The sequence below is a fragment of the Gopherus evgoodei genome, chromosome 18 (genome assembly GCF_007399415.2).
Source record: "Gopherus evgoodei ecotype Sinaloan lineage chromosome 18, rGopEvg1_v1.p, whole genome shotgun sequence".
NCBI classification, from domain to species: Eukaryota; Metazoa; Chordata; order Testudines; family Testudinidae; genus Gopherus; species Gopherus evgoodei.
Genome location: NC_044339.1, coordinates 10,652,779 through 10,678,083, shown reverse-complemented (window position 1 = coordinate 10,678,083; position 25,305 = coordinate 10,652,779). Strand labels below are relative to the sequence as shown.

The window sequence follows — 25,305 nt, the reverse complement described above, 5'->3', positions numbered from 1 at the left end:
TGATTGCTCTGGGGTCACGTGAGGGGTGGGAGGCTGGCGGGGGAAGATGGCGGGGTGTGGGGGGCTCTGGTGCTGCTGCTGCGGGGAGAGGGAGAGCCGGACCCCCGAGGAGCTGGTAGGAGGCTGGCGCAGGGGGAGGGGCGCTGGGAGCGGGTAGGGCTGGCGCTGGGGCGCACGGGGAGAGGCGCTAGGAGTGGGTAGGGCTGGCGCAGAGGGAGAGAGGCTGGAGCGCAGAGGGAGAGGCGCTGGGAGCGGGTAGGGCTGGCGCTGGGGCGCAGAGGGAGGGGCCCTGGGAGCGGGTAGGGCTGGCGCTGGGGAAGAGGCGCTGGGAGCGGGTAGGGCTGGCGCAGAGGGGGGAGAGAGGCTGGAGCGCAGAGGGAGAGGCGCTGGAAGCGGAGGCCGCTGCAGGGCTAGGGTGCAGGAGGGCTTCTGGAGCAGAGCGCAGCGGCTCCTTTTCCTTTATGCAAATAGCTCCAGACACTTTTATGAGCCTTTCTGGTCTCCTTGGCAGCCAGGGCAGGCGGAGTCCTCCCGCTCCGCCCACTGCACTCCTAACCCCCCCCCCCCAAGCTCTTTCTCTCGGCCCCCCACCTGCCAGGGGAGTCATTTGCATTCACCGTGGCTTTTGTCTGCTCTTCGATTTTCCTTGCTTCTCCTACCTTCTCCCTGGCTCAGGCCGTCTGTAATGTCTCTTTGTCTCACATACAACCCAGGGTTGGGGCTGCCTGTTCTGTTAACTCAGCTCTGCTCTCTTCCTCCCTTTCTGCAGCGCTTTTGCCTCTTCATCGCTCTTTGCCGCAGTAGAGCAAGCGGGTGGGAAGAGGCACCGGAGTTTGAAAAACGAGGATTCCGGTGGTACCTAAAGACTAATGAATTAATTTGGGCATAAGCTTTTGTGTGTAAAAAACCTCACTTCTTCAGATGCATGGACTGAAAATTATCTGGAGTTTGAAATGAGACAAAAGGGTCGGAGTTAAATGGATAAGGAAGAAAGATCCAGTCTCTGTCCGTGTTTTCTCTTGCTAACCTTACGTGTGTGCCATGCAAAATCATCCCCCCTCTAAACACACACATGTGGCACTATCCTATCTGCCTTCACCTTTCTTTGTCTGACTTTGTTCCTGGCTTGTCACCTCTTCTCTTCATACTGTGTATCCCTTTCCTACATTCTTTCTGCCCCCCTTATACTGTGGGTATCAAAATCTGAAATAATGCAGGCAGGTGAGAGCAGAAATTCATCACAGCTACAGTGGAATAAGTTTCTAAGGAGAGTAGGGTGAGTTCTGATTTTAAGATTTGGCAGCAGCATCTAATGAGTTGAACATGAGATGAGGGGTACGTGTCTATACAGTAGCTGGGAGGAGTAATTCCCAGCTGGGGTGGGCATACAGCTGCGAGTTCTGCTTGAGCAAACACCTAAAAATAGTAGTGTGGCTGCGGCGATGGGGGCCAGCCACCCAAATATGTACCCTGGGGTTGATAGGGATTGTATTCAGGCAGGTAGTTTGAACAGCCACTGCTATTTTTAGATGGTAGCTTGAGCAGTGCTAGTGCATGTATGTCAACCTGAGTTGGGAATTACACCTCCCAGCTGCTGTGTAGACATGCCCTGAGAGTAACTCCTGAGTGATAGTGTTGGCTGTGCCGATGTCTTTCTGGGCAATTCATATAACTCTTGTGTGTGTTTTCTCATCTCTAAAAAAGAAATACACCTCTATCCCGATATAATGTGACCCGATATAACACGAATTCTGATATAATGTTGTTAAGCAGTGCTCCGGGGGGGCGGCAGGGCGGTGTTGCGCACTCTGGCAGATCAAAGCAAGTTTGATATAATTCAGTTTAATCTATAACATGGTAAGAGTTTTTGGCTCCCAAGGACAGCGTTATAGCGGGGTAGAGGTATAATACTTTCCTGCCTTGAGGTTTTTTATGGTTAGTTAATGTTTGTAAAGTGCTTTGATAAGGTGAAGCGTTATAAGTGTGGATCATTACTATGGTGCTGGGTTTGAATATGTCAGTCAAACTCCAGATTCTGCTTTCATTGGTCTGTCTACAAGCTGGCATATCCCTCTTCCTATTGTGTTCTTGGACTGAGGGTTGGCTACCCTTGCAGAGCAGCATGGGGAGGCCAGTTTTCATCAGTACTAGCTTTAGGGAGTGCAAGTATGTGAATTACGGTTCACGTGCCGCTTGGAGTGCCCTGCTCGCTCTGCCTCACCCAGCTGGCTCTAGTGTTTTCTCCAGCAGTAGGACCTGGGGAAGTGGCAACTCTGCTGGTTTTCCCCCTCTAGCATTTTGGAGCACTGCCCCGCACTGGGTCCCCTACAACCTGGGGACCTGGATTAACCAGTGCAATGTTAACGAACACCTGTCAGTGCGCAGTACCTGGTGCCTCTACATTAGCTCTCGTGACAATTCCCCTTCTATCTCTGGGGTTTGTTTCATAGACTATCCTTGGGGAAACACAAGAAGAAGATGACGAGATTCTTCCACGCAAGGACTATGAGGTGAGAAACTAAATAGTTGCAGCTTGTGAAATGTGTGCGGGGAAAGAGGTGGGCGACATTGGGTCTCATTCTTTTTGTAGTGGCACAGGCACCATCACAGCTGGCACTCCTTGGCATCTTTGGTATCAGCAGAGATGCCAAGGACTGGGTGAGTAATGGAGAACTGCCTCTCACTACTACATGTGGTTTTGCTAGGCCAGGGTTCAGGTGTGATGGTTTGAGGGAAGCCTTTACAACTGCCATCTAGGCGGGAGCCATTCTGAGGTCAGGATCCCAGGGCCACCACGCTGTCCCCCTTTCACCCATGTTGTATTCACTTGAGCCTGTAGTTCAGTTTCCTGTTTAGTTCCTAGTAGCTGTAGGGTGCATATACTGAAAGCTGGCTACAGCTCCCTTGTTGAAATGTCTGGGAGCATCCTGGCCAGGAGCTGCCCCTTCCACTCATCAGGTTCTGATTCCTAGGGAAGGCTTTCTTAACTGAGGGGGAAGAGTGGTGCCCCGGTAGCTGTTGCTGTCACTGGGTTGACACCAGGGCATCCTATCACCATTTGGCTGGTAAAAGTGAAGATGCTGCAAACAGACTCTGAGACTAGCTGTGCTTTGCGACTGAAGGACTCCACCCATGATACTGCTCTATGTTGCTTTGCATCTCCTATAATATACAGTTAAGACCCTGTGCATTGTATCCTGCACGTCATAGCCTTTCATCTGTTCTGGAATCTCTCCAGTTGCCTGGAGAGGGATTTCTCAGCTGGCGACCTTTGTGTCAAGTAGTTCATATTTCTGGGGGAGTTGAGGAGTGGGGGAGACGATGGGCCCTGTAGAACCCTTCATGTAATACATAGATTTTAGGGGGAGAAGGATTAGGCATATCATTTTGATGCAGTCCATGTGAAATGGAATACTCTGTCATGCTAAAAATCCTGTTTAAATCGTGTGTGGTACAACTACTCCAGATTAAAACCAGATTGAAAACTTCAGTTGCTTTCCATCTCCTATGCTTTCTTGGTTAGTTTTGTATTTCACACAGTTTGGGCAAGAAACTAGATTGGTTTGTTTCCCTTCCTGGTTCACATGTGCTGATAATGCTGTAGGGTTTGGGTTTCCAGCCCTACATTCCAGGTAATGTTTCAATCTTTCAAAACCTCTGTTTTCACTGAAATGGCTCCCAAACTCTTTTATTCTTACTGGGGTCTGCCAAGCCTACATGTAGGGCCTGAACTTCTGCAGTGACCCCTAACGTGTTTTGCCATCCCCTGCTCTGAGCCTCATAGTTCTAGATAAGCCTCAGCATGATCAGTTTCAGCTGATTATCTCCCGTTAACTGTGTGGTGTTCTTTGCCAGAGCTTGGATTATGACAGATGTATCAATGACCCCTATTTGGAAGTACTGGAAAGCATGGACAACAAGGTAGGAGCCTATTCTCTTTCTCCCATTTTGTTGGTTTGAGAGCCAAACCCATAGAAATATCCTCCTCTGCAGTCAGATTTGGCTGACCCCTATTCACATGGGAGAAGTATTGTTTACCCTTGTGCTCTGCTCAGCTTCTCTATCAAAAGGGCAGAAACAGGCATGGAGCTCTCACAGCTCCCAGGACCTTCCCTGAGCCTCAGGTTTAGCGTGGTATATTTATCGTCCAGACTCCCTCTCCCCAGTCCTCTGCTTCTCAGGATACTTGTCTGTGCCTGCTGTTTTATCTCTCCGGTTCTGACCCAACTGGTGACTGTGATATCACATTTCTCTGGTCCCCATTTGTGTGCTCTTTGACGTGCTTATTTGCTTTGCCCTAAACAGAAAGGCCGGAGGTATGAAGCGGTGAAGTGGGTGATGGTTTTCGCCATTGGAGTCTGCACTGGACTGGTAAGGAGCCTGTTGGGTGGGAAGCAGGGAAGTTATTAGAAGAAAAGAGGCACTAAGAGAGTGCCTTATGCTTCATTATGAAGATTGCTTTGTCTGTGGCTAGTGCTGGGCCTTTCTGAGCATCACAAGGGAATGCAGCTGAATTCTTTTCTTTCTAAAGGGCACGTTTTTTCCCTGTAAGTCATCTTGGTGTGTTTTTTCCTTACAAGGCTTACCTTGAGAACAGCATAGCAGGGAGCGAGTCTGAGCATCCAGAGTTACTTTGCCTTGACTCTCCGTCCCCACTCGTGGGATTTAACAGCCTGTACATGAGCTATCACGCATAATTGCCACACTACCAGTGTTCTATCAGACTGCAGCTGTCCCAGTGGGCTGATCTGTTGGCATGTGCAAGTAATTGATCTCTGATGCCAGATCTCTCCTCTCTCTTTCACAGGTGGGTCTATTTGTCGATTTCTTTGTGCGACTCTTTTCTCAACTCAAATTCCATGTGGTACAAACCTGTATCCTTTATGTGGTGCCTGCCTTATCGTTGGACTCAGGTGGCCTCTTTTTCTTAAAAAACATGGCCTTGTCTTGAAAGGGTTGGTTCCACTAGAGAAGTCTCCTGGGTGAAGGGGTTTATTAACCACTAACCTTCCTACTGTGGGTTCTGCTTCAGTATTTGGGAAAGTCCCCCTGGCAGAGGTGACAGAGCGTGAGTAGCATGGTCTCCTGTGTAAGGGTGCTCTCCAGCTCAGTCTTCCTACCACTGAAGCCATTGGCAAAACTCCGTTAACTGGGATCTGGGCTTTGACTCATTGGACCAAGAGCTGGATTCTGGAAGAGGAACTGGCCCTGTCTTGTAAAAAATCCCTGCCGTGGAGTGTCTCTGCAGCAGCACCTGCAGAATGATTTGATACTAAATTAATCATCAGCATTGTCTGTTAGACCCACCCTGTGGCTTTCTAATCCCCATGCTTCTCTGGCTTCTCCTGAGAGGAGCCGCCTTATGCTTCATGCACATCAGCATTTCTCCTTGTCCTTCTGTTGCTGGGCCCTGTGAATTGTCCAGTTGGACAGCACATGAAAGGGGAAGGCATGAGGTGTTTGCAGTGAAGATGGAAGCCAAGCCCACTTTGCGGTTGTCGGGTGTAGAACCCAAGGAGTGGGCTGCCACCCCCGGGAAACATCGATCCAGGAAAGAACATCATGGGCCTGTCAGACACTCTTCCTGGCTTGTGGTTTGGGCATCGTAGGTTTAGTCCAGCTTGGTCGGGGGGCTGCGATGGGACCCTGGACTAGGAGATTCAGCCTTGGGTCCTGTGAATGGGCCCTGCTGGCTGGGGTGTGCATTCCTCTTGCCTTGACTCCCTCCCTGCAGCGGTGGAAGAGTGCAGCGAGAAGGGCTGCCTTGCCGTGTCCCTGCTGGAGCTGCTGGGGTTTAACCTGACCTTCATCTTCCTCGCCAGCCTTCTCGTCCTGATCGAGGTGAGATATACCCTTTCCTCTCCTCTCTGTCCCTGCTATCAAACAGATAATGCACACAGAGTCTGTTGCCCTCCTGCAGCACCTTCCCACCCAAGGTTTCAGGGCATTGTACACAGACTAATGAATTCAGCCTCTCGGTGCTCTCTTTCCCGTAGTCCCTTTCTGCGTGCGTAGGTGGGGGTCATCAGTCTGCCAACACACTGGGGTGTTTAATGTGTCCTCCCTGCAGCCTGTGGCAGCCGGCTCTGGAATTCCAGAGATTAAATGTTACCTGAACGGAGTGAAGGTGCCAGGGATAGTCCGTCTCCGGACGCTGGTGTGCAAAGCTCTGGGAGTGCTCTTCAGCGTAGCTGGAGGTAAGAGGGAGCCGACAGATGCATCATGGACTAAGTGTGTGATGGTGGGAAACAGAGTTTGTCTGAAAATCTCTGGGTGAGCAAGAGCCTGCCCCTTTGTAGCCAGTGATGGGAAGGAGAACAGAGACCCCAGTTGGTAAATGCTGTCTGAGTGCCAGGAGCAGGCTGCCTAAAGCTACCTGAACAAGCAGCAGGAAGCATGTCACCCACTCTGCCTTGGGAGAGTGCAGACACCTGGGATAACAGCCCTCTTTGATGGATGTATTTAGTGCAGTCCCAGTACCAAGCCTCAGGTGCATGGCTGAAGTCCTCACTGTGCAGAAGCATGTGTTGGCACAAACACGTATTTGCCCCACTGGGACATGCCTGCCTGATGCTGTCTGGAATATTGACATCCTGGAGTCACGTTGCCCCTGAATTTCCCTGAGGAGCAGGCAGTGCTCCTACTTTGGGGTCTGCTCTCAGCCTCTGTGCTGGGCAGAGGGTTGGAAACTCATTCTACACAGGCACAGGGGTGGCTGGTTTCTGTGCCCCATGGCAAAGAAGTGATTTCTCTTCTTCCCCCCGCTCCCCCCCAAAGTACTGCCGAATAGGACGGAGCGTGCTAGGGTTAGCTGCAAATGTCTGACTTCTGCAACAAGAATGCTTTCTGTTTTCCAGGTCTCTTTGTAGGGAAGGAGGGCCCCATGATACACAGTGGCGCTATTGTGGGGGCTGGCTTGCCTCAGGTTAGTGCTGGAAATGCTCTGAGACTCTCTGCGACTTGGGCTCTGCCTGGGATGGGTTAGGCACGAAGGACATTGGGGGAAGGGATAGCTCAGTGGTTTGAGCATTGGCCTGCTAAACCCAGGGTCGTGATTTCAATCCTGGAGGGAGTCATTTAGGGATCTGGGGCAAAAATCTGTCTGGGGATTGGTCCTGCTTTGAGCAGGGGGTTGGACTAGATGACCTGAGGTCCCTTCCAGCCCTGAGATTCTGTGATTTTGCTCTGAAGTTTATCCTGTCTCAGCCCCTTGGTTAAGATGAGGTGTAGTGTCTGTTAGATGTATTCTCTTAGAAGCTAAAGTAATGATGGAGGGATGACATGGCTGCATTGGCCTCATTCTGCTCCCTCTCTACTGGCGTTTCTAGGTCACAAATTTGGGCCATCTTAAATCTGTGTGGGTGCCATAACCTCCTCCCTCGACCACCTGGTGAGGGCTGTTACAGGCTCAGAAGAAACCCAGCACCAAGCAGGGATAAAGATGAGATCCCCTTTTGGGGGCGGGGTCCTCCTAGGTGTCAGTAAGGCTAACAGCAGCACACAGTGTAGCTGTTTGCGCTGTGCCAGAACAGCTGACAAACAGCTGCTTTCTCCTGAGCACAGATGCTGCCTCCTGGCTCAGCCTCCCAGCCTCTGGCCTGCGAGTGTGGGCTGCAGGATCCTGTGCCGGAGTGTCTGGAGAGCCTCTCTGCTCATGCTGAGAGACTAATTGGCGCTAATCCCCAGTGGGATGTAGTGCCTGTTTAGACATGGCAGGAAGGGAAGGGAGCATTGGATGTTCCTCTCTCTCATGCTGAGAGGAGAGAGAACCCTGGAGGCTGGTCAGCAGAAGCAGGTAGTGGGTACTTTGCAGAAACCCTCAAGGGACAAAGCTCCCAGCGCCAGCATCCACTGCGCTCTGTAAATAGGATCTGCTAGTAGAGTAGCCAACACCTTATTAGAAAGTACATTTCCTCGTCTGCTTTCCCTCCACCATGGCAAACAGTTGGAGTAACGATATGTAGGCAGAAGAGCTCGGTGTTTCCCAAGTGTTGGTTGCTCCCAGAGGAGTGTTGGGGGAGGGAAGGGCTACCTTGGTTCATCACTGTGTCAGTTTTGACTCTGTCCTTCTGTTTTTTCAGTTCCAGAGCATCTCCTTTAGGAAGATCCAGTTTAACTTTCCCTATTTCCGAAGTGACAGGTACTGTACCCAAGGCGGGGAGGGGGCTGAGTAGGGGGGCGTGAGAGTGCTGGATTGGGTGGGTCAGTCAGCTGGAGCCTGTCAGCCCAACGGAGAGAAGGTCATAGTGGTATATCCAGGTGAGACTCCTTCCTGGGGCACCTGATCTCCCCTACAATCCTCTTGGTGGTCATCCCCCTCCAAAAGGTGTTGGCGACACAAGATTTGCCATAATGTATCAGACCCCAGGTCCCTTCAACCCCATATTGTATGTCTGGCCATGGCCAGACATACATACGTTAGGGAGAGATGATAAACCTGACGGCAGCCAGCTAACTGCATCATTATGCCCACTGGGCACAGCTGGCTGCAGGAGTAAGACTCCTTCCTGACCCCATCAAGCAATTAGCTTAGTCCAGGCTTGAGTCCCCTTTGCCGAGTTCCTTCCAGATTCTGCCTTGATAAACTCTCATTGTTTCCCTCTTGACTTAGGGACAAAAGGGACTTTGTATCTGCAGGGGCCGCCGCAGGGGTTGCTGCAGCTTTTGGGGCCCCAATCGGGGGCACCTTGTTCAGCTTGGAAGAAGGTTCCTCCTTCTGGAACCAGGGGCTCACTTGGAAAGTGGTGAGAACATCTGCTCTTCCTGTTCCCCTTCCCCGTGAGAGGGGACTCGAGCTGGGAGCCAGCGAGCTCGGCTGTGAAGAACCCGATATTCTTGAATCTCTCAAGCTGAGCTCTCCTGGCCCAATGTGAACTCCTTGCAGTGCCGATGCCAGATTATAGCTGGGGGTCAGTGGCACTTCCCAGGAACGCGCTCGGGAAGGAATTGTTCACGTTGTTGGGGCAGCTCTGAGAAATGGCTTTGTTCCTGTGTTCCTTCCTGGCAGTGGGAGCACAGTAAGCAGAGGTTAGATCCCTGTGTCCCCATGGGCTGTGAGCAGCAGACTTTGCTTTGCCTTAGGGTTGGAGAAATTCTCTGACTCAGATTGCTGCATTGGGCTGGAGTTGGCAGAGTTCTCAGAACACGTCGGATTGCACTAGAACAGCAATCTTTGGTGACGTGACTTGGCCCTTTTTAGCCAAACACTTTGCGCATCTGGGAAGCAGCGGCAGACTCCCCTCTCCAGAGTGGATTAAAGGAGCGGAGGGCTTCCCCGAGATTCTAATCTAATCCAGAGCCAGTTTAGGCCTCAATTCATAAATTACACACACCAACAAGCTGTATACGTAATCAATTCTAGCAGCTGCAGCTCAGTGCCCATGACCAGAATGAGGGTCTTGTTGCAGGAATTACTGGGCTAAATTCTGTGGAGCGGTGTTATGCAAGAGGTCAGAGTAGAGGATGACAGTGGTTTCTTGTGGCCTTATTCTCTGAACACAGTGAAAGGATAAAATTTTGGAAGGGTCAGTAGGTTGCAAGCTCCTTTCCCCAGACATGATCTGTGTGGAGAGACTGGCTTTATCGCCAGTGACCTGGGTGTTTTTCTTCCTGCCTCTCTCCTCCAGCTCTTCTGTTCCATGGCTGCCACCTTCACCCTGAACTTCTTCCGCTCCGGGATTCAGTTTGGAAGTTGGGGATCTTTCCAGCTACCTGGGCTGCTAAACTTTGGGGAGTTCAAGGTGCGTTGTTTTTGCTTTACTGCCTCTCTGGCCACCCCCGGTTGTAGCTTCTGGCTTGCTTTGTGAAACGAATCAACACTGTGAGTTGAAATCCGGCAGAGGGGCGCTCCGGCTGGAATGGCCTAGCTGTTCCCTGGAGAAAGGGGAAAGCTACTGCTCTGCTTTGAGAAAGGGAATGAATCCTGGTCTGTGGTCGGTGCTGTTAAATGTTTCCTGCCTGAGGTAGAAGTGATTGAGGTGTTTGGTGCCTGCTTCAGTACGTCTCCATCTGCTCATTCCTGCATTTCTCCCCCTCTCTTCCCTCCCCTCTCTTCCCTCCTCAGTGTTCTGACTCTGATAAAAAATGCCACCTCTGGACGGCCATGGACTTGGGGTTCTTCATTATGATGGGGATTGTAGGAGGCCTTCTTGGAGCCACCTTCAACTGCCTGAATAAGAGGCTGGCAAAATACCGCATGAGGAACGTACATCCAAAGCCGAAGCTGGTCAGGTATCGGTGCTCCTTTCCACCTGCCTTGGTGTAATCTCTGTGGGTGTCTGTCCTCGCTGTCTGTGTCCACAGTGCCTCAAAGAGTAAGGGCCACAGAGGCTAAAACACTGAAAAATGGGGACTTGGTGAAAGGTTGCAAATCCATCCCAGTGAAATAACAAAACCTGGCAAACCTTATAGCATCTGCACAGAGAACGCTAAGCTAACCTCAGCTGCTACAATCCCACTACATCCCTGTAATGACCCTTGTGGTACAAAGGAGCCAGGATACCTTTATGAGGAGCATGAAGGAGATCCTTTGAGGCTGCTGTGTACAGACTCCCTCTATGGATCTCTTCAGTTCCTAGACTAACAATACAGCTTGTGCTGCCTGTGTGTCACCACTGGGGGTCTCCCTGGGTCTTGTCTCGGACTAAGTATTCATAGTAGGAACAGCTGAGTATAGGACGGTGCCTTGTACTTAATTGGTTTATTTGATCAGCACATCTGAAGTCAAACTGTGTCCAATCCATTGATGCAGGAAATTGGTGTATAATTCAAGCTCTGGTTACAGGAAGTTAGCATTTAGCTAACAAGGAAGAGACACATTTTGAATGATCCAGGAGAGCCCATGGCAGGCAGACATTGCTGTGGATGCTAGCTTCACCATGTGCTGTACAGGCCAGGAGCTCTACCCTAGGGGGCGTGTGGATGAGGAGGAGCCATGGCTGAAATTGGAGGAAAGGCTGTAGCGACATTGCTCCAATCCTAGTGTGGGCATCTTGGATTAATGTGATGGCAGAGAGGGTCCATACAGGGCAAGCCCAGTGTGGAGTTAAATGGCACTGCATGCAAATACTCACCAGCCAAAGAGCTTTCAAAGCCTGTCATCCCATGTCAGAGAAGGGACCTCCTGGCCTGCACTGGCTTCTTTCCTCCTGATTGGATGGATCCCTCTGCCCAGCCTGTGAGGCTGGTCAGAATGAACATGGTCAGTAGACAGTCTGTCTCGCAGAACTTAAAATGATCTGTTGTCTGCTTAGTGGAGCCACAAATTGCTGGTTACTGTAGCTTTTTCAGAGCAATGTTGGATGCAGGTCTGTGTGCAAAGACCAAGGGCGTGATTACTCTGAGCATGGTTGTCTCTGCATGGTTTCTGCTTTGTGCTTGCAGAGTCTTGGAGAGCCTGCTGGTGTGTCTAACAACCACCGTTGTGGTGTTTGTAGCTTCCATGATTCTAGGAGAATGCCGGCAGATGTCTTCCACCAATCCTAGTGGCAACAGCACTCTGAGCTTTCAGGTAACACTTGTCCTACCGAGGGGCACATTCCCACACAGTCCCCACCGCCCCAGGAAACACGCATCTGTAAAGTGTGTCCATGTAATGCAATCTCACCTACATTAATATACACCCTTCATAGAGACACCCACAGAGCTTCACTAACAGACTCTATCACCTGCCAGTAGGTCTGCATGCACTGATGAAAGCCAGATGTGTGTGAGAATATTGCCCCCCGGGGAAAAGTGGTGGCAGTTGTGTATCTGGGCTCATTTCAAGTCCTGCATCCTCTCTGGATGTGATTTTCCCCCCAAAGGCCATGCTGGAAGGTGTGTTTGTGTGTGTGTGTGTTTACTCTGGTCCTGGTGGCAGCTCCCAGTGGGGCGTGACTGGATTATATATTAACATAATGTCTGATTGCTGTTGGTTAGGGCTCTTCATCGGAGGACGTGAATTCAAGCATCAAGACTTTCTTCTGCCCCAATGAAACCTACAATGACATGGCAACGCTATTCTTCAACCCCCAGGAGTCAGCCATCCTGCAGCTCTTCCACCAGGATGGTGAGTGTCCAGGAGATGCCGTGCTCGGGTTCCCCGCCAGCATCATCAGAGTCTTGTCTAAGCCTTACCTGTGCTTCCATAGGAATCTGAGAACTAAAAACCTCTTCAGATCCCTGCGGTTTTCAGGGCCTGCTGAGATACAGGTCTAGGGCTCCAGCTGCAGTGAATGAGGCCTGTGGTCCTAGCTTCCCCCTTGCTCTGTGTTGTCATTCTCACTAGTGCTCACTGGGACTCTGAGACTAAGGAGTTGCTTTGAGGTGGAGAGGAGAGTCTGCTCTGATCCCAAGGGAGGACTTAGTGAGATCCCAGCTTGACCCAGGAGGCCTGTGCCCCTGGGTCATAACTCTTCTTGTGTTGCAGGTACTTTCAGCCCAGTCACGCTCTCCCTATTCTTCCTTCTCTATTTCTTACTCTCCTGCTGGACATATGGGAGCTCTGTGCCCAGTGGTCTCTTTGTACCATCGCTGCTTTGTGGGGCTGCCTTCGGACGCCTGGTCGCCAACCTCCTCAAAAGGTGCCTTGTGTGTGTGTGCTGTAGAATGTTGCTGAAGCTGTCTAGACTCTTGACTGGCTTGGTCCTGATGCCAGGGCTGTGTGTGCTTCCTCCATAGCTACATTGGGCTGGACCACATCTACTCAGGGACCTTTGCACTGATTGGTGCGGCGGCATTCCTGGGAGGCGTGGTCCGCATGACGATTAGCCTCACCGTAATCCTGATAGAATCCACCAATGAGATCACCTACGGGCTTCCGATAATGATCACCCTGATGGTGAGCACCATGTCTATGCCCCTCTCTTGATTCCTGGCCAGACTTTGACTTTTCTCTGCTTGGCTGAGGGAGGCTCCCAGGCATGTCCATCCTATCCACCTCCTCTCAGGTTTGAGGACCAGGAGTCCTGTGCTTGGAAAGCTACTTTTCTGTCTTTCTAGGTGGCCAAATGGACAGGAGACTTCTTTAACAAGGGCATCTATGACATCCATGTGACCCTGCGAGGGGTGCCACTGCTGGAGTGGGAGACAGAGGTAGAAATGGACAAGTAAGGACATTGGTCTTGACTGTACCTTTGTTTTGAGAACTGATTGTGGTTCTCTGGCCTGGTGGTAAATGCTTTTTGGGATGGGACACCCCTTCTTCTCTCCCTATGGAACTTCATGGAAGCATTGGAGAAATAGCTTGATATTGTGCATAAAGCCCGCAGTGGGGTGGGAAGCCTGGGGCTTTTCTTGAGAAAGGTGGATGATGGAGTGATCAGGGTAAGGGCACTCCTGAGTGTTATCCCTTTTTCTGTCACTGTGGACTGGGAAAGTCACCTAACATCTCTGGACCTCCTTTTTCCCATCTTTAAAGTGGACTAATATCTCACCGGGGTGGGTGGGTGGGTTGGTTGAAATGCATCGCTAATTAATAAGACTGGGACTAGATTAATAAGGCTGGGACTTTTCAGCTTGGAAAAGAGGAGACTAAGGGGGAGGATGTGATAGAGGTCTGTAAAATCATGACTGGTGTGGAGAAAGTAAATAAGGAAGGGTTATTTACTCCTTCTCATAACACAAGACCTAGGGGTCACCCACTGACGTTAATAGGTAGCAGGTTTAAAACAAACAAAGGGAAGTATTTTTTCACACAACGCACAGTCAGTCTGTGGAACTCTTTGCCAGAGGATGTTGTGAAGGCCAAGACTATAACAGGGTTCAAAAAAGAACTAGATAAGTTCAGGGAGGATGGATGGTGTCCCTAGCCTCTGTTTGCCAGAAGCTGGGAATGGGCGACATGGGACGGATCACTTGATGATTCCTGTTCTGTTCGTTCCCTCTGGGGCACCTGGCATTGGCCACTGTCGGAAGACAGGAAACTGGGCTAGATGGATCTTTGGTCTGACCCAGTATGGCTGCTGTTATGTCCAGCTAAAGAACCTATTGCTCTTTTAGTGAATGGAGGTAACAGGGCAGGCTCTGCTTGATACTGTTATAAAATCACTGATGCCTGGGTGCTTCCCCATATACTCGGACACTTTGCTTCCCGTAGAACCGCAAAGCCTAGAGGTTGCGACAGAACATAACAACGAAGGGCTTGGTGAAAACATTGAGGCGGTACACAGTTGTTTCATGTGAAGTGTCTCTTTGTTGGCTTTGTTTCCCTTTTCTGGTGGTGGTGGTGGAGAAGGAACCCTTGTGTTGTCCGTCTAAGTTAGATGGCAGACTCTTTGGGACAGGAGCCTTTGTCATCTTGTCTAATGCTTCGTGTGTTCTTGTGATTCTATGTAGATAATGCTGCTGCCTCGGTGACCTTACAGCTATTCTCTGCAAACAAGGCTTGTAGGAAGGGCAAAGGCAGCACTAATGTGAAATGGCTTCCATGGGGTTCTCTCTGGTGCTAGTTCGGCACCATGCTTGTTTGCAGCTAGTGTGTTGGCGCCTACAGCTGTGCATTTCTGCATTGCCTCAGACTGAGAGCCAGCGATATCATGGAGCCCAACCTGACTTACGTGTATCCTCACACCCGGATTCAGTCGCTGGTCAGTATCCTGCGCACAACGGTCCATCACGCTTTCCCTGTGGTGACGGAGAACCGGGGGAACGAGAAGGAGTTCATGAAGGGGAACCAGCTGATCAGCAACAACATTAGATTCAAGGTGAGGAGGGAGGTGGCGACCCAGTACCCTCAGGGTTAAGAGGCTTTTCTCTGATCATGGAAGGAGGCAGCTTCCTGGGTCATCCTGGCTGGTGATGGTGCACGAGTCATGCTTGCCTCAGTGTGCAGTTTGTCCTCGACTTTGTTCCACAGCCAAATATACTTTGGTGTCGGGAAGAGTTTCCTAGTTTTCTAAGTATGTGACAAGAGGGATGGAGTGAAGTTGTCGTGCTCTGTGAGGAATTCTCTCCCAAGGGTAGTGGTAGAAACTCGTTCCTTTGGGAAATTACCACTGGGCAGGGTGGGATGGGCGGGTGCGGAATGCTTGTGAATGTGTCGTATGGAGCACTCCCCAGCTAGCAAGAAGCTGGACAGCAGCAGGCCTGTTCCAGCTCTAGATTCTCTCGTTTTTAAGAGAGCGAATCCCGCAGTCCTGGCAATACCTGCAAATACAATTCCTGGGAGAGCTCCGGAGCAGATAGCCCTTCGCTGGCGACATAGTTCAGGTCAGAGGCTTAGATCAGAACAGGTTAATTCTTGCACTCCGTGCCTAGAGCACTCAGATGTTCTGCACTTTACCTGATTCCTCACCCCCTGTTTGGCATGACACCTGTGTCCCTTGTCTAAAGGTTCTGCTCCCCCCTCTAGAAATCCAGCATCCTCACCAGAGCTGGAGAGCAGCGCAGGCGGAGCCAGTCCATGAAATCTTACCCCTCGAGCGAGCTGCGCAACATGTGTGATGAGCACGTAGCGCCAGAGGAGCCGCCTGAGAAGGAGGATCTGCTACAGCAGATGCTAGAGAGACGGTGAGAGCCCGGGGGGTGGCGATGGCTGGAAACGCAGTGGGGTTTACCTATGGTGCTTATGTGGTCCCTGTTACCATAGTAACTGAGCACCTCGTATCTTTACTGTAGTTCTTCTCACAGCGCACTGTTGGCCACGCTGGGCCATTGGCCCCATTGTACAGATGGGGAGCTGAGGGAGACTAAGTGACTTTGCCAAGGCAAGGACTTGTCCCTGCAGCAGAGCAGGGACTGGAACCCAGATCCCGAGTTGTAGGGTTGGGGCCTTAGCCACTGAACCATTCTTCCCCTCTTTGCTGTACTCCAGCCCGGTCATCTCCATGCCTCACGATGTCTCCATTCCGCCTCTAGACTTCCCTTCTGGCTCCTGCTGGGCCTGGTGTGCCTGGGAGTCTCCTAACACCTGCCCCTCTTTCATAAGGGGAGGTGGTGATTGTGAAACCAGCCAGCTGTATCTGCAGCACGGGTGGTGGCAGGGCAAACTTGCCCTCGTGTGCCTCGCCCTGCTTGGGTGATCCTTGCTGAGCTAGCAGCCAGTGTCCTCCTGCACTGCTGTGGTTTCACAATGCGGACAGCAGCCTGCTGGGAGCTGGGTTGAGACCCCCAGCTGAGTTTCTCACACGTGTATGGCTCAGTGGTCAGAGCAGGGGCTCCGTCTGGGTTGGGAAGGCTGGTTTCCGGTCTGCTTCTGCCGCTGAGTTGCTGTGTTGGGGCAGGACACTTAACCCTCTGTGCCTCAGTTTCCTGATCTGTACGAGAGAGGGGCAAGTGTTTTTCCCCATTGTGAAGTGCTTTGAAATGCTTGCATGAAAGGCACTCCGTGTAGACCAAGCACTTCACAGCTGTCAACAGTAACCCATTTTGGTGGTTCTGTTCCTCTGCCATTGTTGCTTTAAGTACTTCCAAGTAGTACCCATTGTAACAAGTGGTGTGAAATCTGTCACAGATACACTCCCTACCCCAACCTGTACCCAGACCAGTCCCCCAGTGAAGAGTGGACCATGGAGGAACGCTTCCGACCTCTGACCTTCCACGGCTTGATCTTGCGCTCGCAGCTGGTTACCCTGCTCATCCGAGGAGTCTGTTACTCTGAGAGTCAGTCGGTAGGTCTTGCAAATTCTGGGGCAGATGAGGATTCTCTGTGGGAAGGGAGGAATTGGGAAGACGGCATCCTCAGGGGCTGCCGTGCAGTATTTTAAACTCCATCATCCCCTTAGAAGCCGCAATGGGTAGAACAGTGAATTCTCCCTTTTGTCTGCAAAGTGAGAACTACGCCTGTTAGGTAACTATGCAAGCACAGGGAGAAGGTGCAGCTACCAAACAATAGCAGCTTCTTTATGAAAATGCCCAGTGTACTGCATAGAGGTGACATCCCCTCGTGGGAGTGGAGAAGGGGAGGGGTCTGACTGCCCGTAGTGCACCCATCAGCATGGTGTCATTGTCCTCGTCTCTCAGAGGCTTGCTGGACAGATGCATCTCCAGTGTGTAGCAAGCAAAATGATCTAGCGTGTTTGAATCCCTCTCCAGACACGTGTGTAACTCCCTGAGCTTGTCAGGGGACCTGGAGGGTTACTGAGAGCTCCAATCTCGGCTGCACTCTCCCATGGCTTCAGCCACTTTAGGAATACCCTTTCGAAAGGGTGATGCTTCTCCTCAGCGAGGCTTTTCATTGTCAAATTTCAGAGCACCAGCCAGCCTCGACTGTCGTATGCTGAGATGGCTGAGGATTACCCTCGTTACCCTGATATTCATGACCTGGACCTCACACTGCTGACCCCACGCATGATAGTGGTAAGTGATGCTGATGGGAACCTGCTGCCCTGTCGTGGTGCCCTTTCTCCCTGATGCATGTTTTCAGGAATGCTCCAAAGACCTCTAAAAAGGCTTCCCCGGCCTGGAGTTATGGAGACACTTCATACCTAATCTTACTCCCAAATTCCAATTTTGGTCTCTCTGGATTGCTGCTTTATGTTGAGCCCAGGTTCAAATCCACTTGGGGTGACAGTGACCAAAAATCCTGCACCTCTGACATCTCGGTCTGAAATACTTTTCTGACCACTTCCTAGCTGGCTGGATTTAATAAATCAATTTAATGTTAGTGGGAGAACAGGTCCTGTTCTCAATAGACTTGACTCTTTGGTTTAAGTGAATATGGATCTCACTTGTACCTGTTCAAAATCTCCCTGCCATAGGATTGGACCAGCAGGCTCCGGCAAGAGACCCAAGACTCATGCAGTCTACAGGGCTAAAGCCCTCTCTCATCCCTTCCTTTCCAGGAGAATGGAAATTCACTTTGAAACTGCCTCGTAGAAATGACCTTGATGTTTTCTTCCTGACTCTCCCCAGGACGTTACCCCTTACATGAACCCATCTCCCTTCACGGTCTCCCCTAACACACATGCCTCGCAAGTCTTCAACCTCTTTAGGACAATGGGGCTCAGGCACTTACCAGTGGTGAATGCAGTGGGAGAGGTGAGTCCATACTACGGCCGTGTCTGGGTTGAGGAGGGCGTTCTGGGGCCTGCCCCATGCTATATTTTAGTCCCAGATTGATGTTGAAGAAACTCGTTCTGAGCAGAATGTGACTTTCAGGGGTTGGAGAAACCTCTCTCCACTCTATGGTGCTAGGTTTTATCTGATTGTGTCTCAACTGACACCTGCTCTCTTGAAAAATTGTTAACTGAGGCTGGTAGTAAAGTTGAAATCTTCACATGTCCTGAGTCTCTGAGGCCTGTTCAGGGGTCTTGGTCCACTTAACACAACCCACCACAGGTGGCACTAATTGCCCTTTGTTTTGGCAGCGTTTTCAGCCAAAGAAGGCTGAAAGCCCCTGGGAGCGATCTCTCCAGGTTGGGGCACCTCCTTCTGTTAGACAGGAATTTACACTGTATTTGTAAGAGCTGAGACAGTCAACTATAGAACCACTCCAGTTATCCAGTCTTGTGGCATTTGCAGTTCCCAGACGTGCCCATCAGGTGTCCTCAGCTTTCCATGAACATAGTAAAAAGTCAGCATCTCACACTCGTGCTGGAGCCGGATAAGAAAATCTGCAAAGCATACCAGGACTACCGCAGGACATGTGCGGGAGGGGGTCTTGCTTGTGTATTGGGTGAGCTGTTGCACTGGTGGGTCTCTCGACAGAGTTTATCGTGACGTGAAGCCAAGTTGCCCCAGAGATTGTACATGCCATCCTCTTATCTAACGCCTACAGTTAGCTCCGGTGTATTTCAGTGACATAACTGATGTGGTACGCAAGGATGAGGCTGCAGAACCTTTCTCCAAGTGTCAGGATTTCTGATATTTGCCCCACTGAAAGCAAACATTGCAAGCAAGAGCTATTGAGGGGTCATGCATTTTCTACTATGGCCCTACAGAGTATACGGAAGGATCCTGATCTTTAAATGCATCCTCATTCTGCTGAACACCTTCTGGTGTTTCTGCCACTGACCACCCTTCACAAGGTTTAAATCTTCCCCCAGCTGCTTGTGAGGCAGAGCTTGTGAGGTAGGTGAGGGCAGTGGTGGCTTCTCTCTGAGACCAGGAAGCCCCCAGCACTTTTCCTTGTTTAGCCTTCGTCCTCTGGCTCTCCTGGGTTGCCTAGAATTTATTGCTGCTACCGTCAGTCTCCCATGTGACGTCCCACAGTGGGGTTCATGGGTGTCTCTATCTAGATCACCCACACAAGGGTTGTGCTGGCCAGAGGAGCCAGCGGATGGACTCTGAGGCTAAAAAGTCAATTAGCTAAAATGTCTTGATACGGAAGTGCCTAATGCTGCTGGCTCTTGAGGAGAGTCCAACACCTCTCTGGGCCTGAGTCAGCCCTTGTATTGGCTCTTACAGTAAAAGTTAAGCTGGGTAGAAGTGGGGAGAGATCCTGGCTTTAGCTGCCTTTGCAGCTGTAGTCTGAAGTATTTCCTGGCTGTTTCCTATTCTGAGCATGGAGCTGTTCCTGGGGGTGAGGAGGGAGGATGTTGAGGACCTGGTCATGACCAGCTGGGCTGTGACCAAACAGGCAGCTTCAGAAGAGTGGGTGTCCAAAACCAAGCTAACATATGGCACTAGAAGTTTCTTTCCTAAATGATACTCTGAGATGTGACTAGCGCCATCTAGAAATGGCTGAAAATAGATCAGGCAGCTTATGCATGATATCCAAGTGGGAGTGACTAGAAACCTGGCTACGTGGGCCCTACGGAAGGTGAATTGGAAGAAACCGATCTAGAGACTGTTTCACTCTTCTCCGCAGAGACTGGAGAGCAGTAACACATTGGCCAAAAGCGTTCCTTTTAGCTGCCTCACTTTTAAGCATCCTATCTTTCCCAACGTGCTGAGCACCTGCTGCTCCCAGTGGTGCACTCGGCACCTCCAGTATTGTGGCCGCAGAGGCGTCCAACTCGATGCACTTGACTTGGAAAAAGTTGGCATTGTTATATAGCTCTCAAAGCAATACCACCCCATATGGGCAGAGCTAAACCAGTTTCAGATGGAGAAAGTCCGAGGTTGGTGACGTGTCTGTGGTCTCGACTATATGCAGATTTTGTGCCAATGTAACTGTTTTGGTTAGCATTACGATTTTTCTGCAGAGATGTAGCTATATTGGAACAACGCCTAGGATATAAAAGTGTCTTATACCAGTACAGCTTCTTTCCCTTCCCATATGGCTATAAAGTGCCTTCATATTGATATTATTACATCCGTGCTAAGGTGCTGCCATTATACTGGTCTAGTTACATTGGTGTATGTTGTGTGTAGACAAGCCCTAAGAGAGAGAATCCTGTCAGAGCAGGGATTAGAGCTTGGACCGGCTCCTAGCCCTGTGTCTAGACCAAGCCTCTCGGAGAATTGCCAGAGACATGTCACCTGCCTCCTCTCCTACACCAAGCCCATGTCTCCTCACGTGAGTCGGTGAGACTGACTTGTATGGTTTCCTTTCTCCCCTCACCAGATTGTTGGAATAATAACCCGACACAATCTGACTCATGAATTTCTGCAGGCAAGACTGAGACAGCACTACCAGACCATCTGACCCTGCTGTCGGTATGGCTCCCTCCTTTCTCCAGGCCTGCACATGCCTTCGCTTTCTGCTTGGATGCCCCATGTCCAAGGACACGATGGCTGGCTTCTCTCTCACACAGTCTGGGGACCAGAGAACATCTTACTGGCAGAGAGTAGAGGAGGTATCTGAGTCCTGAGCTGCTGGCCGGCCCCAGAGAGGTGCTTTGTTTGACTGCTCTTGGCCAGAATGCTCTTCTCTCCTGCCGTCTCCTTTCTTCAGAAGTTGCCCGGACACAGCTCTTCCTATAGAAATGCCTGCAGTTTGGAGGGTAACAATCTACACCATGTCCTATGTGGAGGAGTGCAGCGGATTTCCCTTCCCCTTTCTTGTTGATTTCTTCTCCCTCCCCAGTTCTGCTGCAGTAGTTGCCTTACTCACACGAGAAGGGGTCATTGTCGAAGCTGAGATCACCCACTGTAATTTGCTAATATCCTCAAACACTAAATTGCTGGTTATTCTCAGTGGCACTAAAACTACACTTTGGAGGGGTGGGGAATTTTCTGCCATCAGGAACTCTTAATTTTTCACTCTGGCTTCATGTTTTTCAGTTCAGTTCTTAAAGCTCCTAATTTCTTAATGTCCTTCAGGTGCTGGAATCCCTGCTATGGATTTGTCTGACAGCAGCTGTCTGCTGAGAGCATCTGGGCAAGTCAAGAATCCAAAACAACTTGGTTCTAATTACTGTTCTGGATTAGAAACCCTTAATGCACCCACTCAGAAGAGAGAAATCCTGTTAACCTCATTAGCTGTTGTCAATGATTCCCCTTAGAAGAGAAGCCTTTTATAAGGCACTCTTGTCCCTTCCCTGTAACGCTATGTTGCCCTCTTTGGACCATTATGTAGTGCCCTGCTGCAGAGATCCAGTGCTGAGAGCCTGGTTTCACTCGGGGGTTCTGGATTCCAGGGTCATCTTTACAGTCAGGGTGGAGCTGGAGGAAATCTCTTTTCTCAGCCCAGCAAGCTCCAAGCTCAATATGGGGCAGAGAATGAGCGTTACTCCTCCAGCTCAGATTCAGCAGCTTACAGCAGCAGTGTTGGCTTATCTTGGTTTCACGGCAGGAGAAGGTGCGATTCATGCTGCGGCCAGGCAGAGGAGGCTCTGGGAGGTTGTGACTGCCTGCCAGCCAGCCAGCGCTCTGCTTAGTGGAAGGGCTGCCAGCAGCTCTGAGAGCACTTGGGTTGTTTGTTGCAATTGCAGAATCACCTGCAGGGTAAGGTCAGCACTTAAGAGCCAGTCGTAGCCAGTCTGGTGCTCTGGCAGGTACCATCCTGGCAGCACCTGTGTCGTTTCAGCAGGCTCCTGCCCTTGTGGGTTTTGCATTCAGACAGCTGGGGGAAGCCAGCCTGATGCCTTCAGGGGCTAGAGAACTGATTGGCTTGATAAAGCACAGAGCATTCTTGCTGCCTCAGACTGACCCAGCTAACCGGGGAAATGCATCCCAGTAAAACTTCCCCACAGCCCTCTGACCGGTCCTTTGGTTAACCTGTTCCACGCCATATCAGGCTTTAGCTAGCTGCGGAAGGAGCTACTGTTTTAGGAGTAAAACTCAGCCATCATGAGAACTCTGCCTTCCAAGCATAGAGGGGATGCAAAACCTGTTTTTTCCTGTCAGTTGCAGAGTCCCTGATCTGCCAGGGGAAGCTGTGTGTTCCCATGCTGGGCAGCGCCCATGGGGGCGGTGGCAGAGGTTGCTCTGACTTCTCTAAGGTAAGAGGTGGTGTGCACAGAGCAGAAGTGCCCTTCGTTAAGCAAGTCTCTTTTAGGGATTGGTGAAGCTTTCGCCTGCAGCCCAGGTTGTGGGTGGCTGAGTAGATACAGGGAAATCCAGTCTCTGGGGTTATCTACACCATACAAAGAGCCAAGTCATAGGAGCTGGTTCCAGTTTGTTTTGTAGATAGGAGATCACTGTCCTATCTGCATTGCAGCCTGGATGAAAGAAGTTCCCTTGACTCCATTCTGACATGTACAGGGGAGGATGGGCTCCCAGCGTGCAGGGCAGGGCTCAGCTACATGTTGGTTTATTCACTTTGGAGATTTTCTTTAGTCACTTCCAACGAAATCTAGCAAACCCTTCCCTGGGTCTTGTCTTTTCCTTTCTATCTCCCCTCTTACGAGACTGGCAGCAGACTTCCTGTGAAGCCCTGTTCCTCCCCAAGTCTGGAGCAGAGGCGTTGGCTCTCCTTACATATCCTGCTGATATGTAGTGCAAAACTTCCCTTCAGCAAGTGACTTTCACCCTCCTAGGCCCTTCTGGTTATAGCAGGTACCATCCGAGTTCTGCATTCCAGCCCGTGTGGCATCCAGTGTGACCAGGGTGCATGGAACACGCCCCCACCCCTGGCAGCTGGTCAGTCTCCTCCACCATTCCAAAGAGCCTGTGTGCTCAGGAGAACCTTCCAGCATAGCCTAAATGGTGCATGTTGATCCTTCAGCTCCCAGAGCGAAGCAAAGGCATCTTCCCAGAGCCAGCACCTATCTTGTACCCCTTCCACTTGGGCACCATAGCTGTGATGGGAGTGGCACCCTCGTACTTCTCCAGGTCCGTCTGAAAGGTGGCTCAGTCCCAGCTGCCCATGCTGTTCTTCAGGGAGATCTTTAGTTAATGGAGTTGGTTGACTTTGGCTTGTGCTTTTGACTTAAGGGGTGTCTTGCTCTACCTAAGTTGACTTCAGCCATATCTAGAGTGGGCTTGTCAATAACTCGCCTTTCCCATGCCTTGGGGCAGGAGGAGTACTGGTTTCCATGGCTTGAAAGAGACTGAACTGGTCCAAGAAATTCCAGGACGTATCCTCTCCCCCAGGGTGAACTGGACGTTTGAAATACGTGTGTGTTGCGCTAGGTTCTGGCACCTGGACAGTCCCAAAGTGCAGTAAAGCAATCCCACTTCATTAGGGTTACCTTAGCGTTTTGGCATTTAAGGCGCAAACCACAGGATGCGGCAGCCATGTACACCTTCTATCTCTTCGTAAGCCCAGTGAGAGATCCAGTCCCTCTCCCTCTACTCAGTTGCTATGTGAGAATTCACTTACTTTCCCACTAAAATAGGACTCGTTAACTTTGTCAGTGTTTGTTCAGTACATGAGTTGTGGCAATATATTTTGCCACACCGTGTCTTGGCCTCACTAATGAGTCATGGAGCTAGGAACCCCAGGCAAGCCGAGCTGAAACACCTTGCTCAGGCATGTCTGGACGCCAGCCGTGCCTTCCTTTAGGAAGGCTGCTGGACTCCACCCCATGCTCAGCTGCACCTGCTCTGCCTAAGCATCCATCTTACTAAAAACCTATCGCTCGAGGAGACCAGTTCCTTTCGCTGCTGCAGCCAGGAGAAAGTAACTGGCCACCACTGTGGCACGCTGCTAGCCACTTTAAAGAAATTCACATCTGGACTCGCCAGGTGTGCTCAACAATATTGCATATGGCCCATAACAGGGAAAGTTCCTCTTTCAGAAATGAAGGGGGGTGTGGATGCTCTTCTCTGAGTGGGGTTCTGAGATGCAGCCCAGCCAGCGGCTCTCGCATGTGCCACTTATGAAGGGTGCAAAGGATCCCAGATCTTTTCCTCAGTTGAGACTGCTCAGACTTAGCTGATCACTGAATGCCCTTCTCACAAACCTTAACTGCTTCTGGTCTGGCACTGATTGCTAAATAGCTGATAAAGAAACTCTGCAGGTGCCTGTAATTCTTATCAGAGTAACACTAAGGGAGAGAGTCCATGTATTGGATCAGTATTGATGGCAGAAGCTCGGGATAGTAGAGGGTGCTGTCTCCTGCTTCCTGTGCAGTGTTAATGCAGGGTAGCAAGTCTTAACTTCACTATACTATGAGCCATGCCAGGGGCAGACACTTATCATTTGTTTTGCACTGTTTTGTTACGAGATGATGTAAGCTGATTCCACGGTGTATATAAACTGTATTTTTGTTAAATTTGTATGAATATATTTTTTATTTGAACTTTGGCACTTGGGATGTCATCCTGTAACCATAACATGTCTGAGAGTAAAATGTCGTGTGTCCTTCTGCACCTGGTGGGCTCTGTGATCTTCTTCCTCCCCATTGTATGGTTTTGTTTAAACTTTATTTATTGATTTTTTTTTTCTATCCTAATAATAAAAATGGTCCAACAGCCATAGATCCAAGAACCTATATTTTCAAGGTAGGAAGCCATGAATGCTGTTTACTATAAGTTTTTTGGCTATTGGAAGGCACGCTTCAACCAGGCATCATCCTACTGTTTCAGATAAATGGTCAGTCTAGGTCCGTCTCCTCTGACAGTGGCCAGTTCCAGCTGCTTATGAGAAAGGAGGACACCTGCCTCTAGGCAACCTTTTCCTCCTCACCCCGCTGCCCCTCTTCCCCAGAGACCAGAATTTGATTTGGGTAATTCTGGAGGTTCTAACTCCCCATCCCACTGTCTGATCCTTTTTGGAATCCTTGCAAAGTTCATGCCCACTATATTAATTTCAGCAGGACGATTCCTCCACTCAGACCCAATTCCATACTCGGTGACTTCAGGGGAGAGCTTTGTCATTGACTTCAGTGGCAACAGGTTTGGTCCCACATGGTTTATAGATGGTCCCTCCTGCAGTGGAGAGGATTTTCTGCTTTCTTAGCTGGCCTCCCTCCCCCACCCCAGTAAGCTTCTAAGTAACCAGCTGTTTCCTTAGCGAAGGCAGGTTTGGGTATTGCTGGTGCCCTAACTTCATCCTTAGTGCTTGTAGGGAGGCTGGGGCTGGCTTTCCTGTATCTCAAGTAGCTGTGCTACCGT

The 25,305-nt window shown here is 50.5% G+C and overlaps 1 protein-coding gene across 9 annotated transcripts; it reads left to right on the top strand.

The window, feature by feature from the left end:
- Positions 1–33: 33 nt before the first annotated feature.
- On the top strand, positions 34–24,666 carry CLCN6 (chloride voltage-gated channel 6). 9 transcript variants are annotated; one of them, XR_003997043.1, is made up of 24 exons: positions 34–115; positions 2,451–2,510; positions 3,856–3,921; positions 4,306–4,371; positions 4,808–4,874; positions 5,735–5,841; positions 6,071–6,197; positions 6,858–6,925; positions 8,082–8,140; positions 8,612–8,744; positions 9,627–9,740; positions 10,064–10,230; positions 11,383–11,509; positions 11,920–12,049; positions 12,410–12,563; positions 12,661–12,820; positions 12,982–13,088; positions 14,498–14,684; positions 15,332–15,489; positions 16,433–16,589; positions 17,170–17,277; positions 17,833–17,958; positions 20,429–20,807; positions 21,127–24,666. XR_003997043.1 is itself a non-coding variant. In XM_030537273.1 (24 exons), the coding sequence occupies exons 1-23, from the start codon at positions 47–49 to the stop codon at positions 20,507–20,509; spliced, it is 2,598 nt and encodes an 865-aa protein (XP_030393133.1). In that variant the 5' UTR covers positions 34–46; the 3' UTR covers positions 20,510–20,520; positions 21,127–24,666. The 9 variants fall into 9 exon arrangements, 5 of the variants coding, with proteins under 5 accessions (XP_030393133.1, XP_030393134.1, XP_030393132.1 ...); XR_003997046.1 differs by having other exon boundaries at positions 20,429–22,247; positions 23,266–24,666; XR_003997045.1 differs by having other exon boundaries at positions 20,429–22,247; positions 22,664–24,666.
- The last annotated feature ends 639 nt before the right edge of the window (positions 24,667–25,305 follow it).